Source organism: Corythoichthys intestinalis, unplaced genomic scaffold (genome assembly GCF_030265065.1).
Source record: "Corythoichthys intestinalis isolate RoL2023-P3 unplaced genomic scaffold, ASM3026506v1 HiC_scaffold_28, whole genome shotgun sequence".
Classification (NCBI taxonomy): Eukaryota; Metazoa; Chordata; class Actinopteri; order Syngnathiformes; family Syngnathidae; genus Corythoichthys; species Corythoichthys intestinalis.
The window spans coordinates 510432-523714 of record NW_026651597.1 but is presented as its reverse complement, the minus strand read 5'-3'; the positions used below and the strand labels follow the sequence as shown (position 1 = coordinate 523714).

The following is a 13283-nucleotide window of genomic DNA, read 5'->3' as shown; positions in this document are numbered from 1 at the left end:
AATTCAGAAGAAATATAAAATATTAATAAAATGAATGGTTTTACTTTAAAGTTTAGGTAGCTAAATTGATATGATATATATTTTTAATCATTTATATATCGTTTTGTTTTCTGGTTAATACTTTCCAATGAAGGTTATGTATAAAGGATTTGTCTTAAAACGTTTATTGTATTTTCATTGAAATTAATTATTTTTGTGGCAAGATTAATTATGGCATAAACAATGAAGTCATTTTATAGACACAGAGGATAGGTGCTGTTATAATCAATTGGATACAAAAAACTTGCTTTAAAAAATAAATTCTTTAATTTGTTTTTTCATGGTTGATCTTAGCGCTAGGGCAGAAGGTGAATCCAATTCCAGTTCAGCCTTGCAGTAGTTTGAGCGCTCCAAGTCAGACAGTCACAGTCTAGACACATTTTTTACTTACCACCCTCAGAAGAAGACAAAACACCTGACTGTACAAAGAGTATTCATACGCAAAGATGGCTTTGATAGAAAATGGCTAACATACTGCGAAGAAAATAATAAACTATATTGTATATGTATAATAATGCAAGGGGTAGTTCTTCATAGCCGCTTCATTTTTCTCAAAATTGATGCATTTTACAATAAATGTAAAAAAAAAAAAAAAAATTCTCCCAGGGGTGCATGCCCCCGGATCCCCCTAGAGGGTCTGTGTTTCCCTTCTTACTGCTATTCTTGTGGCCTGGGCTGAGTCAAAGTCCAGGGCTGCTTTTTGATCCCAGTCCGCCCCTGGCTGGCGGGACAGCAGCGGAGTCGCAGGAGTCTGCGGGCAGGACAGCAGCAGAGTCGCAGGAGTCTGCGGGCGGGACAGCAGCGGAGTCGCAGGAGTCTGCGGGCGGGACAGCAGCGTAGTCGCAGGAGTCTGCTGGCGGGACAGCAGCGGAGTCGCAGGGGAAAACAGGAGTGGGGAGTCGGCACGGGCACAAGACTGCGGGGAGTCGGCGCGGGCACTTGACTGCGGGGAGTCGGCGTGGGCACTGGACTGCGGAGAGTCGCCGCGGGCACTGGACTGCGGGGAGTCGGCGCGGGCACTGGAACGGAGGCCAGACAGCGAGGTGCCGGGACAGGGACTAGGCGACGAGGCGCCGGGATGGGCACCTCGGGCAGCTTGGACGTCGGCGCGGGAGGCCTGGACGTCGCCACGGTAGCTTCAGGAAGCCACGACGTCGGCACCGCTGCATGCCGTCGGCGTTGACGACCACGCCGAGGCTTTTGGCGAGTGCCTTCAGGTGGCAGAACAGCCTCATTAGGCCGCAATGAGCCTGGGCAACCCCGCAGACCACCCCGGGGGGGTCCCAGATAGATGGCCCAACGGGATCCCAGGTATGAGTCTCTGACCAGGAGCTCCGAACGGGACACAGAGGTAGTGGGGTAGAAAGAAAAACGATCAGAGGAAACAGGCTGTGAAATCAAAATCAGGGTCTGAGTCAGAATCTGAGAATAGGAGATCATATAAATTATGATCCTCCTCAAAGTCCGAAAAATCTGAATCCAAGAAAATGTTCTGTGGTCGGCAGGTGGGCCGAATTTGGGCTAATGGCCGTCGGCGTGCCTGTCGAAAATGGATTTTACCCGCTGGGAATTAGTTGCGTCATTCTGTCAGGAAAACCGGGCAGGAAGGTGGTGTGGACCCAAATGCATTGAAACAAAAGGCAGCAAGGCAGTAGGGATGGGAGGATCGATACCAAAATATCGATATTTGGATCCAGCGCGTTAAATTTTAGGTATCGATCCCCAAGGAAAAGTATCGATATCTGGAATTAATATATTTTCTTTGTCAATTTTTGGGTATATTTTTGTGCACACTTTTTGTACTACTTTTCCCTTTCGCATTCTACACGCACGTAAGCAGTGCACACACATAAGCAGTGCACCGGCGTGTGCTCCCACCCCCATTCACGTCCCTATCCTGTGTCGAACAGCATGCTTTTCCTCCGCCCCTCTCACGCCTAATTTCTTACTTAACCTTATTATTATTTCTTATTCATTTCTTATTATTTCTTGTGAGTTTGTTTCATATTTTTATTTTTTCATGAAATGTTTTCCATATTTTTTTTATGTTACAAACTAGTAAATGCGTGATTTCTTATGTTTTGTTGCTACTTATTTTTATTTTGTTAAAGGTCTGTTTCAATTATTTCAAGATGTTTTTTAAAATTTATTTATTTTTATTATTATTTTTGTTTTTATTTCAAAATCTGTTTGAAAATGGTGTTAATAAAATAAAATTCAAAAACGGCAAGTGACTATTGATTATTGGATTTGTTTTTAGTGATCTACCATTTGAGAGCGGTAACATGCTACTATTAATTCGTTCATTAATTAGATAAAAAATATTTAACTTAGGTAGATTAAAATTTGATCAAATACAACGTGTAGCAGGGAAATGTTCTGTGCATATGAATTTAAGGGTCATGATTAAAGGATATGAAAACGCAAAGGGGGTGTGAGACATCAATAGAACCGTTATGTGCCAAGATAACAAATATTGATAAAGTTAACAAAAAAATCAATCACATTAATGAGCAATTATCGAAAATAGATCGAAAATGACGAACATTTCCGAAAGTGTTCCGGAAACAGCCGAATGGGGTGGAGACATCATAACAAGGAAACAAAAGGTCGAGGCAGGTGCCATCATTGTTTATTGACGAGAGAGTTGCGTTCGTATTTTATCAAAAAATCGCTAAAATGGTTCAAACCTGTCATGCTATGTGATTTTCAAATAGCCATTTGTCGCAATGTAGTACCCATGAGTTCCCGAACGCGAGAAAAAGAGCTGGACTACGCAGACAATGAGTAAAGTTCGTCAGTGCTAAGAGGGCTAATTTTGCAATTTTACAGGGAAATGGGAACCTGACGAGCCAGAAGATGTGCCTACAACCTCAAAGAAAACAAAATTTATGCTACTTCCCAATCACTAAAGACCCACGAACTGCGAAGGAGTGAATTCGTGACCCGTATGTGAATAAATCGAGTGATTCGAGCATGTCTATGGAACAGGAATATCAGCTTGTAGAGATCGCAAATCACGGCGACTTAAACGTACATTTGAGACAACAACTCTACCGAAGTTCTGGATTAAAGTCATTTCGGAATATCCCGACATCGCTAGGAGCGAGCTGAAAACTGTGCTACAATTTCCAACATCGTGTATTTGTGATGCTAGCTTCTGTTACTCTCCCATCTCGGGACCATCTCGTCTCAACGAAACAAACTCAGCCCTCCCACTGATTCAGCGGGTGAGTTGTATTTTTTCCCTGCACTTAACACGACGGGGCTAAAAACAAATGCTATTTTATATTTGCTGTATTTTTCTGCCGCACATTGCCGGTGTTCTGACAAAGTTGGCATGCGCGTAACGTTAAAAAGGACCGCGAATGCAGCGATTCCTAAGTACACACTACAAACTTTCTTTAAAGAAAGGAATATTAACTTACGTTTGCCATGTTTGGCGCACACAACAACTGCACGTAGCCCTCTCACTTAACGACTTTGCCGTGTCGTTAAGCGTTAATTTACGCCATTTCCGTGTTGCACATGTATTTTTGTGATGTAAATAGTTTTTAGCACCATTGGATAACATTGAGAGTCCAACTGAATATAAAAGTGGGACACCGGTCCGTGAAAAAAAGACCCAAATCACACCGGTCCGTGGTGCAAAAAAGGTTGGGTTGTTAGCTGTACACAGCAACTGCAAGCCGCGCTCTCACTGTTAACGACTTTGCCGTGTCGTTAAGTATTAATTTACGCCATTTTCGTGTTGCACATGTATGTTTATGATGTAACTAGTTTATTTAGCACTTTTGGATAACATAGAGTCCAACTGAATGTAAAAGAGGGCTTTTTCACCGCCACAGCAGCTTTGGGAGCAAAATTTTATAAGGGAGAACATTTTGACAGAACACCGGCTGTTTCCCGAAAGTGACGTCACGCACACAATATGCTAGATTTCCGGCATCTCGGGGGTGGGTCCTTTTAGCTTGACAATCGACCTAATTTCTATCATTTTCTTGGTGTTGCGATGTGTGTAATTACACGAAGTGGCATGATATGAATTCAAAAGGCATGCGTTGATGGATAAATGATGGAATATTAGCATTTCGCCAGGTGTTGTCATACCCTTTAAAGAGTGAGACTGACTAATCAGAGTTTGTTGTTGATGGATTGGTTTGTGAGTTTGAGGGAAACTGCTTTGCTAGTTATTAAAAGCAGCAGTTTTCCATTGCAAAGCATATTTGACACAAAGAGACTTAATAGTTTTTGAGTGCTTGATGTAGTTGTACATTAGATATCATCAGAATGGCTGAGAACACTGCAGGGTTGTTCTGTATGTATATGTATGTGTGTATATATATATATATATATATATATATATATATATATATATATATATATATATATATATATATATATATATATATATATATACTTCTGGTATCGATATTGGATCGGGATCGCAATATTTGGCTTTGGTATTACTTGGTATCGAATCGAATCCAAAAACACTGGTATCGCCCATCTCTACAAGGCAGGTTGCGGTGAACTCAAAGAACGTTTTAATAATCACTAGTGATGTGCCCTACTGTGGCGAGGCGCCGATGCGTGTGCCGAGTAAACCGGAAAAAAAATCTGCAAAGCGCGCATCGAGGCATGTGTTGATTACGCTTGTGGCCACGCCCGAAGCCTCGGGAGGCACGTTGCTAAGTCCGAAGCCTCACGAGACGGGCTTCCTGCGTCATCGCCAACACATAGTTTCGCCGGTGATTCGAAATTAAATGGCGCACCGAGACGACAATGAGCTGACACTGACACACCCAACTCGCATCTTCAAACCTAAATTCAATCGGATTTGTTTTGCAATGGACGCACTGTCCAACATCGAAAAAGAAGAGAACATCCCCTGTCTGGGATCATTTTGAGCAGTTCTCTCCTAAAAAGGAACAAATTATAATAACCAGTGTGAATATACAGTGCTGCTCGAAAGTTTGTGAACCCCACAGCGATGGTCAGATTTTTTGTAAAAAAAAACTAAAATAACCTTATTAAATGTAAAGTTATACCCAAATCCACAATACTGACATTCCAAATAATGGACTGAAACAAAAGAAATAGTTATATTGTCATTCTTTATTTAACAAAAGTGGTTGATTTAAGAAAAACTCAGATATCATGTGTGCAAAAGTATGTGAACCCCTTCAGTTAATAGGATATTGCGCCTCCTTTTGCAGAGATTACCTCAACCAAACGGTTTCTGTAGTGACTAATCAGCCTCTCACATCTACTTTGGGGGATTTTTGCCCATTCTTCCTTGCAGAACGCAGTCAGTTGAGAGAGGTTTGATGGGCGTCTGGCATGAACTGCTCGCTTCAGGTCCCGCCACAGCATTTCAATGGGATTTAGGTCAGGACTTTGACTGGGCCAGTCCAGAACACGAATCTTCTTCTTTTTCAGCCATTCCTTGGTTGTATTGCTGGAATGCTTTGGATCATTATCATGTTGCATGATCCACCTTCTGCCAAGCTTTAACTTCAAAACAGATGGTGTCAGGTTATGTTCTAGGATTTGACAATATTCCTCAGAATTCATGATTCCCTGGACTATGTGGAGTTGTCCAGGTCCTGAGGATGAAAAGCAAGCCCAGATCTTGACATTCCCACCTCCATGCTTCACTGTTGGGAGAAGGTTCTTTTGGTGGTATGCAGTGTTGACTTTTCGCCAGACATGGCGGTTTTGGTTGTTACCAAACAGTTCGATTTTGCACCTACATCAGTTGATGAAAACTCTTTTTAATTTAGTCTCGACAACACAACTGTTAAAAAAACAAAAAAAAAAACTACTGAATTGATTGATTAGGAAATCAGGTTGAAATAATAGAAAATTCCAAAATGTTGAGGGGGTTCACAAACTTTTGAGCAGCACTGTATATTGTAAATTATTGTGACAACACAGTGTATCCCTCGTTTTAATGTATTTCTTCTACTTGCTGATTTTTCAAAAGGTGAAGTGCAAACCAAGAGAACACTTCATCTATATTGAGGCATTGTACCCTGTCCTCATCCGTCCTTTGCGAAAGAATATTTTCAAAAGCAGGAGAAATCCTATCTAAAAAAAAAATGAAACCGTTTAAAGCCAAAAACTTTGGAAATTAGGAAAATTTTCCTCAATAAAAATGAATGAAAGGTGTGTCTTGTTCCTTGTTTATATGTCAATGTCTAAAATAAAGCAATCATTCTTTCAAGTAGAGCCTAGATCTTGAGCTCGGGTCGGGCCCAAAATGTCACTCATTTACATTCGGGTCGGGCTGAACTTCTTCTATCGCTAACTTTTTTTTTTTTAGAATAAATGTATATTTTATTTTAGAATAAATATATATTTGTATATGGATGTTAAACTAAGGAATACTTGTTATAAAATAAATAAATTGGATAAAACAGAGAAAGGGCGGCGTCATGAGCCGCAGGAGAGCCAGTGCATTGTTTGCGCACATGAACACTCTGGGGCTCTCCGCGAGTCTGCAACTCTGCATCCTGATATTTCCTTTTCGAATTTCGATATGGATATGATATTAGTCAAACATCTTTATTATCATTTGTTTCGGGGGCCGCACCTCTTCGTGCAAAGCAGGACTGCGTGGTGTTCTTTAAAATGTTCTTATTTTGTTTCAGTGCTCCTTAAGGCAGGTTGTTCTTTTGTTTCTTCTGATGCGAGTCATTAAAATAAAGAATGTTATTTAAAAGTATTTTAGTTTATTTTTGTATATGTTGATTTTCCTCTCCTTGTCAGAGAGGTGCGTCCATGAGAGCACAATATCCCACACAGAAATATATTTAACAAACCTATCCAGCGTTATTTCGTTGTGTACATGCATTTATTATGATCATAAAAATATGTAGACTATTTAAACATTAAGAAAAATTGCGTTCTTTTCTGCCAACTTGAAATTTAAATAAATGTCTGTTGCTGCATTTTGCCAAGGAAATGACGCATGAACTATCCACCTGATAGAACAGACACACAAATATGAAAGATATAAATGTTTATTGAATATGCATTTTACAGTCTTGTTCAACTGGGAGAATTTGTTACAAAAGACAGGCTTTAATTTGTTATCATTATGCACATAGGTGTTGTCACAAATGTGATCACACAAAATGCAACCATTTTCCAAGCAGTGCTCTGTCCAGGTCTGACTGACGCATTGCATCCCTGCATTTCCTCCTGCTGGGTCCTCACAAATAAAAAATAAAATTTCGGCTTTTTTTTTGGGCTCGGGGATACAAATAAAAAACTACAATTTCGGGTTTTTTCGGGCTCGGACCTGAAAGTTAATTGCTCGGGCCGGGTCAGGCTGGATTTCTTAGGTCCAATCTAGGCTCTACTTTCAAGTAACACATGCACGCACATTCATTCACATAACAACTCCCTGCCCTTTTGACCCCATCAAAGCCATGGTATTATTTTAATCACTCTGTCTGTCATGACATTTATTTTCCACATGAAGGCGCAATAGAACAAATGAATCCTCGTGATGCTTCGGCCCAGGAGCGAACCAGTTTGATGGAAAGCCTCATTGCTTCATGATGCTTCAGTTTGCCATCACTGATAATAACTAACAAAAGCACAAAGTACAACCAAAAGTACTGGGGATCAAAAATGCAAGGTTCAAACAAAACTTACTTTATCGGAGGGACTAATACACGAGGGCTTGGACAGGACATCGACATTGATATAGAAAATGACGCAACAAGGAGTGAAAAGAAACTGGGAGCTTATATATACACAGAGACGAGGGGTAACGAGACAACAAGGAACAGATGGGCGACACAGAAGGATGCAGGTTGGCGATACACTAGGAGCAGGACAACAGGTGTAATCAATGGGCAATTACAGGAACACACTAGGAGGGAACCAACACAAAACCTAACAGTACTCAAAGTATTGTTGTACATGTAGAAGGATTGCAGTGGATTGTCAAATAAAACATGCAGCCTTGAAACGCATGTAGAAGGATTGAAGTATATTGTCAAATAAAACATGCAGCCTTGAAATGTTGAGCACTTCCTCATGGACTTTGTCTGCACACTTTCATGTAAAACACAACAACAGACAGTAACATAGCGCCACGTATGGCTGTGTGTATATTGCGCTATACCACAAGTATAAAAGTTTGTGTCTGTCTTGCTGTGTGTGTCTGTCCCTCTGTCTCGTTTTCCTGTCAAGATTGCTGCTACTAAATTACAGTAACTAAAGCCATGCGATGTTATTTTTTGATTTAATACAATAAAATATTTTGGCAAAATGCATAGGTCTGCATTTGAAAATGGAATCTCTATGCACATTGTTCATTTGCCCATTAATGTGTTTGACCTGACGTCTTTTGTAAAGATGAGATGCTCATAAACCTAAGGAATCATTCCGTTTGTCACCTTCACTATTTGTGTTTGTTTAGACGAGGGGATTGCCACCTTGCATATTGTTATTATCGAGTGACGGTTTTGCACTAATCATTCATTTATGTAAGTAAGACCAGAGAGAAATATGGCAGCACATCACCTTGAGCCAGGCTGCCCACCTACTTCACCTGACTGACTGGCTGGCTAGCTGGTTGGCAGACTGACTTGCTGACAGACTATTTGGTTTACAGACTGACTGACTGCCTTTACTCATGCTTGATCTTTTTTTTCAAATTGTATATCCATTTTCCTCTTTCATTAGCGCTTTAATTAAGAACAGCTGAAGTATGTTGTATAAATAAAATGCTCTTAGTCCCAGATTAAATCAAAGTTGAATTGACCAGCACTTTCCCTTCTAATAAAGAAAAAATAAGTTTAAATAGAAGACATTCCGAAGACTTAATTTTGCCAAGAAATCGGGTTTGGGAGAAAATAATCAGGATTTTTTTTTGTTAGCAAAATCATCAAATTCACCATCTGATAGTGAAGTCTATGGCGAAGTTGAAAAGCCCTAAGCAGATGTGACAATTTTACCTGATCGACATTCAGCACAGTCACACGCAGTATTTTGTTTCTGTTTCCTAAAGTACAATAACAACACACATGTCCATGTGACACAATGCTTCAAAATAAAATTTACCGTATTTTTCGGACTACAAGTCGCTCCTGGGTATAAGTCGCACCAGCCATAAAATGCCCAACGAAGAGAAAAAAAAACATATCTAAGCCGCACCGGAGTATAAGTCGCATTTTGGGGGGAAATTTACTTGATAAAATCCAACACATAGAACAGACATGTCGTCTTGAAAGGCAATTTAATATAAAAATACAATAGAGAACAACATGCTGAATAAGTGTACAGTGTAAAGTGCATGAACAACGAAATGCGAAAATACTGTCCTCACCAGGACGCTACGGCTTGGTCCTGGCTATTCAGCGGGCTAAACTCCCAAACGACGATGCTGGACGGGTTCGTGCAGGTGCAGGTGCAGGTGCAGGTTCGTATCAACGTAAATAAATGATAATTAGGTGCTTTTACAACAATGACACAAACGGTTAGCATGCGCTCGCTAGCATTAGCACATCGTTCAAACAACCACACAACTGGCTCGAAGTGTCCGATCGCGGGTGGAAAACACACAAGAACAACAGAAAAGATTATACACACAGGTGTTGCCTCTGTAGAGATATTTTACGAGCATAAACAATGAACGTAGTTTCGCAGCCGTGTTTCTCTCTCGCACACTTGCCCACTTATTCAGCGCTACGTAGCTGTCGGTCTTCTTCTGGTGTGTGAGCGATCTTTTTTCACGTAAACAAGTGCGAGTGCGCCCCCATGGGGCGTGAAAACGCCACAAACTAAAAGCATGCATTTCAATACAAAAAGGTCAATAATACAATTGAACACACATTGCTAAAGGCAGAACGCAAACGTGGCCATAGCTATTAAGAGTTATTCAGATAACTATAGCATAAAGAACATGCTAACAAGTTTACCAAACCATCAGTGTCACTCAAAAACACCAAAATAACATGTGAAATGATATCATAATGTGTTAATAATTTCACACATAAGTCGCTCCTGAGTATAGTTGCACCCCCAACCGAACTATGAAAAAAACTGCGACTTATAGTCCGAAAAATACGGTAATTGGTCCCAATTTATTTAATAACAAAAAGTCACACTTTCAATAAAAAACAATGTATGGTCAATTTTCAAAGACATGATTTCAAATAAACCTTTTATTTTTGCACACCCCTTTTTGAGAGAGTGTTTCTGTTGAAATATTTCCAGAGTTATGGTATGCGGGCAGGCAGCCAGCAGTGCAGCGATGCCGGTGACATCTGTGCAATTTGCCAGGCAGATTTCCGTGAGCCTGTTGTTCTATTGTGTCAGGTAAGAAGTGAAAGTTTTTTGGGGGGTTTTCTTGGCTAAATAATGATGGGCTTTAATTGAGTTCCTCATTAGCATGTTTTCTGCGAGGACTGCCTGAGCTCCTGGTTGGATCGGGAGAGAGTGTGCCCACTATGTCGCGCAAATGTCGTAGAGACGCTCCGATGCTGGAAGGACGGAACCACCTCTGCTCATTTCCAAATCTACTAAACCTGTATGGTGACTATGTGCTCCTTCAAAAAAAGTTCCAATATTACAAGAACAAAGTTGTAATATGATCTACAATGTGAAAAAAGCATAAAAGCCATAAAGTGAGAAAGAAATGGTCATGCTACGAAATTGAAGTCGAAATATGAAACGTAACAAAACATTTGCGTATGAAGTTGTATACAGTATTAGATGGGAAAAGCACAATGATACAAAGGTAACATCATAACATCATGACAAGGCAGAATATTAAGCAAAAAAAAAAACTAAGTAGTAACATGAAGCATACAGTGGAATGAAAAAGTATCTGAACCTTTTGGAATTTGTCACATTTCTGCATAATATCACCATCAAATGCGGTCTGATCTTTGTCAAAATCACACAGATGAAAACACAGTGTCTGCTTTAACTAGAACCACCCAAACATTTATGGGTTTTCATATTTTAATGAGGATAGTATGCAAGCAATGACTTTATATTTTGTGCCACCCCCCCACCCCCCCAATGGCAGCCATAACTTCAACCAGACGCTGATCAGTCTGGCACATCGATCACGACTAATCTTGGCCCATTCCGCCTCATAAAAACAACTGTAGTTCAGTCCGATTCCTGGGATGTGTGGCATGAATTGCTGTCTTTAGGTCATGCCACAGCATCTCAATGGGGTTCAAGTCTCTACTTTGACTTGGCCACTCCAGAACGTGTATTTTGTTTTTCTGAAACCATTCTGAAGTTGATTTACTTCTGTTTTGGATCATTGTCTTGTTGTTCGCTGCCACCCTCCCACTTCAAATGGATTTGACGTCTACTATTGAAATTGAGAGAAGAACGATGAAAAGAGCTTGTTTTTCTGTTTATTAGTTGTATCATAGAATATCATCCAATGATTTCTTGACCACAATAGTTGTTGTATCGCCATATCGTGAAATAATTGTTGTTGTGAGGCTTGTATCGCAAATTGTTTCATATCGGAAGGTACCCAGAGATGCCCGCCTTTATTTATTACCGTGCACGGTCACACGCGCACAAAGATGGTTGCCAAACATCTTGAGCACATCTCTATTGATTCATCTTTTTGTAATATTACGCAACTTTAATAACTGCATTATGATTCCTTGTGATGTACACTTGACTTATAAGTAAAATTTAAGTTTGTGAGCTCACCTTCCAAAGTATTGTTCGCTTTATTCAAAACCATTCTTACATTCATCCTCTTCAGACTGTAAATACAGTAGTACTGGTACTTATATGAGATAAGAAAGTAGGACATATCATCATGCATGGAAACATTTGAACTTGACGTTTAGGTAGAAACTACAGTACAAACTTACAGTAGCCTACAGTTCATATAGCTTCATAAGAAAAAAGCAGCCAGAGACCTTCTTGCTTAGTAATAGTAAGTATTCTGGTCGGATGATTTTCATTTTCTCTTAAATAACAAGATTTTTTTACAGGCTGACTGACTCATATTGTTGGTGGTGGTGTGTACACTATCATTTTGATCTACAGTATGTTTTTATCTTTATGCCTGAAACATCATCAGACCACTAAACCTGCACATAGCTTAAAAATTTTCATTCAAATTTTGAGGAATATATATTGTATTGTACAAGATTAAACCTGCTTAGTTACATTAAGCTTGACCGTGCAGTTTCTGTCATGTTTACATCTCAAATGACATCAAATATAATGAAATACCCTGCACAAAATGATGGCTAAATTTGAACAGTCATTATGTTAAATGTATCCACAGTTAGAAACTTGTAGTTCTTATAAGATAAACGCAATTATGAGTTAAAATAATTTGAAATTGATCGTTTTTATACAATTTGTAAAATTAGTTTAACTCGAAGGTCGCCGTTGTTGTGGTCACAGGGTGGTGACGTCACATGGTTACGCTGGCGGACTTCCACAGTATAACCCAACCCTTTAAACCTAAAAAGAACATTTATGAGCATGACAGCACTGTCGATATTTCACAAAATGAGCAGCAAAAACAAGATGAACAGGGAAGACGGGATGATATGTGACGAGAGTAGGAAAAAAAACTGTTTTCTGCCAAAATGTGCTGGCGAAACGTCCTACAGGAGGCAAATTTGACACCCAAAGTACTACCATGCGCTTTCAGCTTGTTTTGTTTAGATGCATATAGACAGAACATTCTAAATATGCCTTAAGAAAATACTTAAACGTAGTAATAGCAAAGAAGGGTGGTTTAAATATGCTACGTGACTATAATGTGGTGAACAGATCAACAATCTGCTTTAAAGCTACCGAAAGAAAACACTACGCTTAAAAGTATGAGAGGGAAACGCATGCAAAACGTATTCAAGGCAATGAAAAGTTAATAAAAGACTCACTAAAAACACAAATAGTAAGTACTCGCCGCTTTTAACCGATTAGCGCATGTGTTGGACGTCTTGCCGCGTAGAAGGAATTGCAGCAACCCGGTAGCATTCGTCGAGTTTCAGTGACAATCTACGTCAGGGTTCACGGACCTCGGTGCCACTTTTCCTGTCATGTTTTCCACGTCTCTCTCCCCTAACACTCCTGAATCAAATGATTATGTCATCAGCAACCTCTCCAGATGCCTGATAATGATCCTGATTATTTTGATTCAGGTGTGTTGGAGGAGGGAGACATGGAAAACACGACAGGAAAAGTGGCACCGAGGTCCGGATTTAGTGAACCCTGATCTA

General features: G+C 40.0%; 1 protein-coding gene across 5 annotated transcripts in view; it reads left to right on the top strand.

The window, feature by feature from the left end:
* LOC130911332 (RING finger and transmembrane domain-containing protein 2-like) overlaps window positions 1-12014 on the top strand; it is a 96882-nt gene extending 84868 nt beyond the window's left edge. For 3 of the 5 annotated variants that reach the window (XM_057829216.1, XM_057829215.1, XM_057829213.1), the window contains 2 exons: window positions 10279-10380; window positions 10453-12014. In XM_057829216.1, coding sequence (XP_057685199.1) covers window positions 10279-10380; window positions 10453-10587 — 237 coding nt within the window. In that variant the 3' untranslated portion in view covers window positions 10588-12014. Of the gene's footprint in view, window positions 1-2871; window positions 3504-10278; window positions 10381-10452 lie in introns of those variants that run through there. The other 2 variants (XR_009062012.1, XM_057829217.1) reach the window with 2 other exon arrangements.
* Window positions 12015-13283: the final 1269 nt, after the last annotated feature.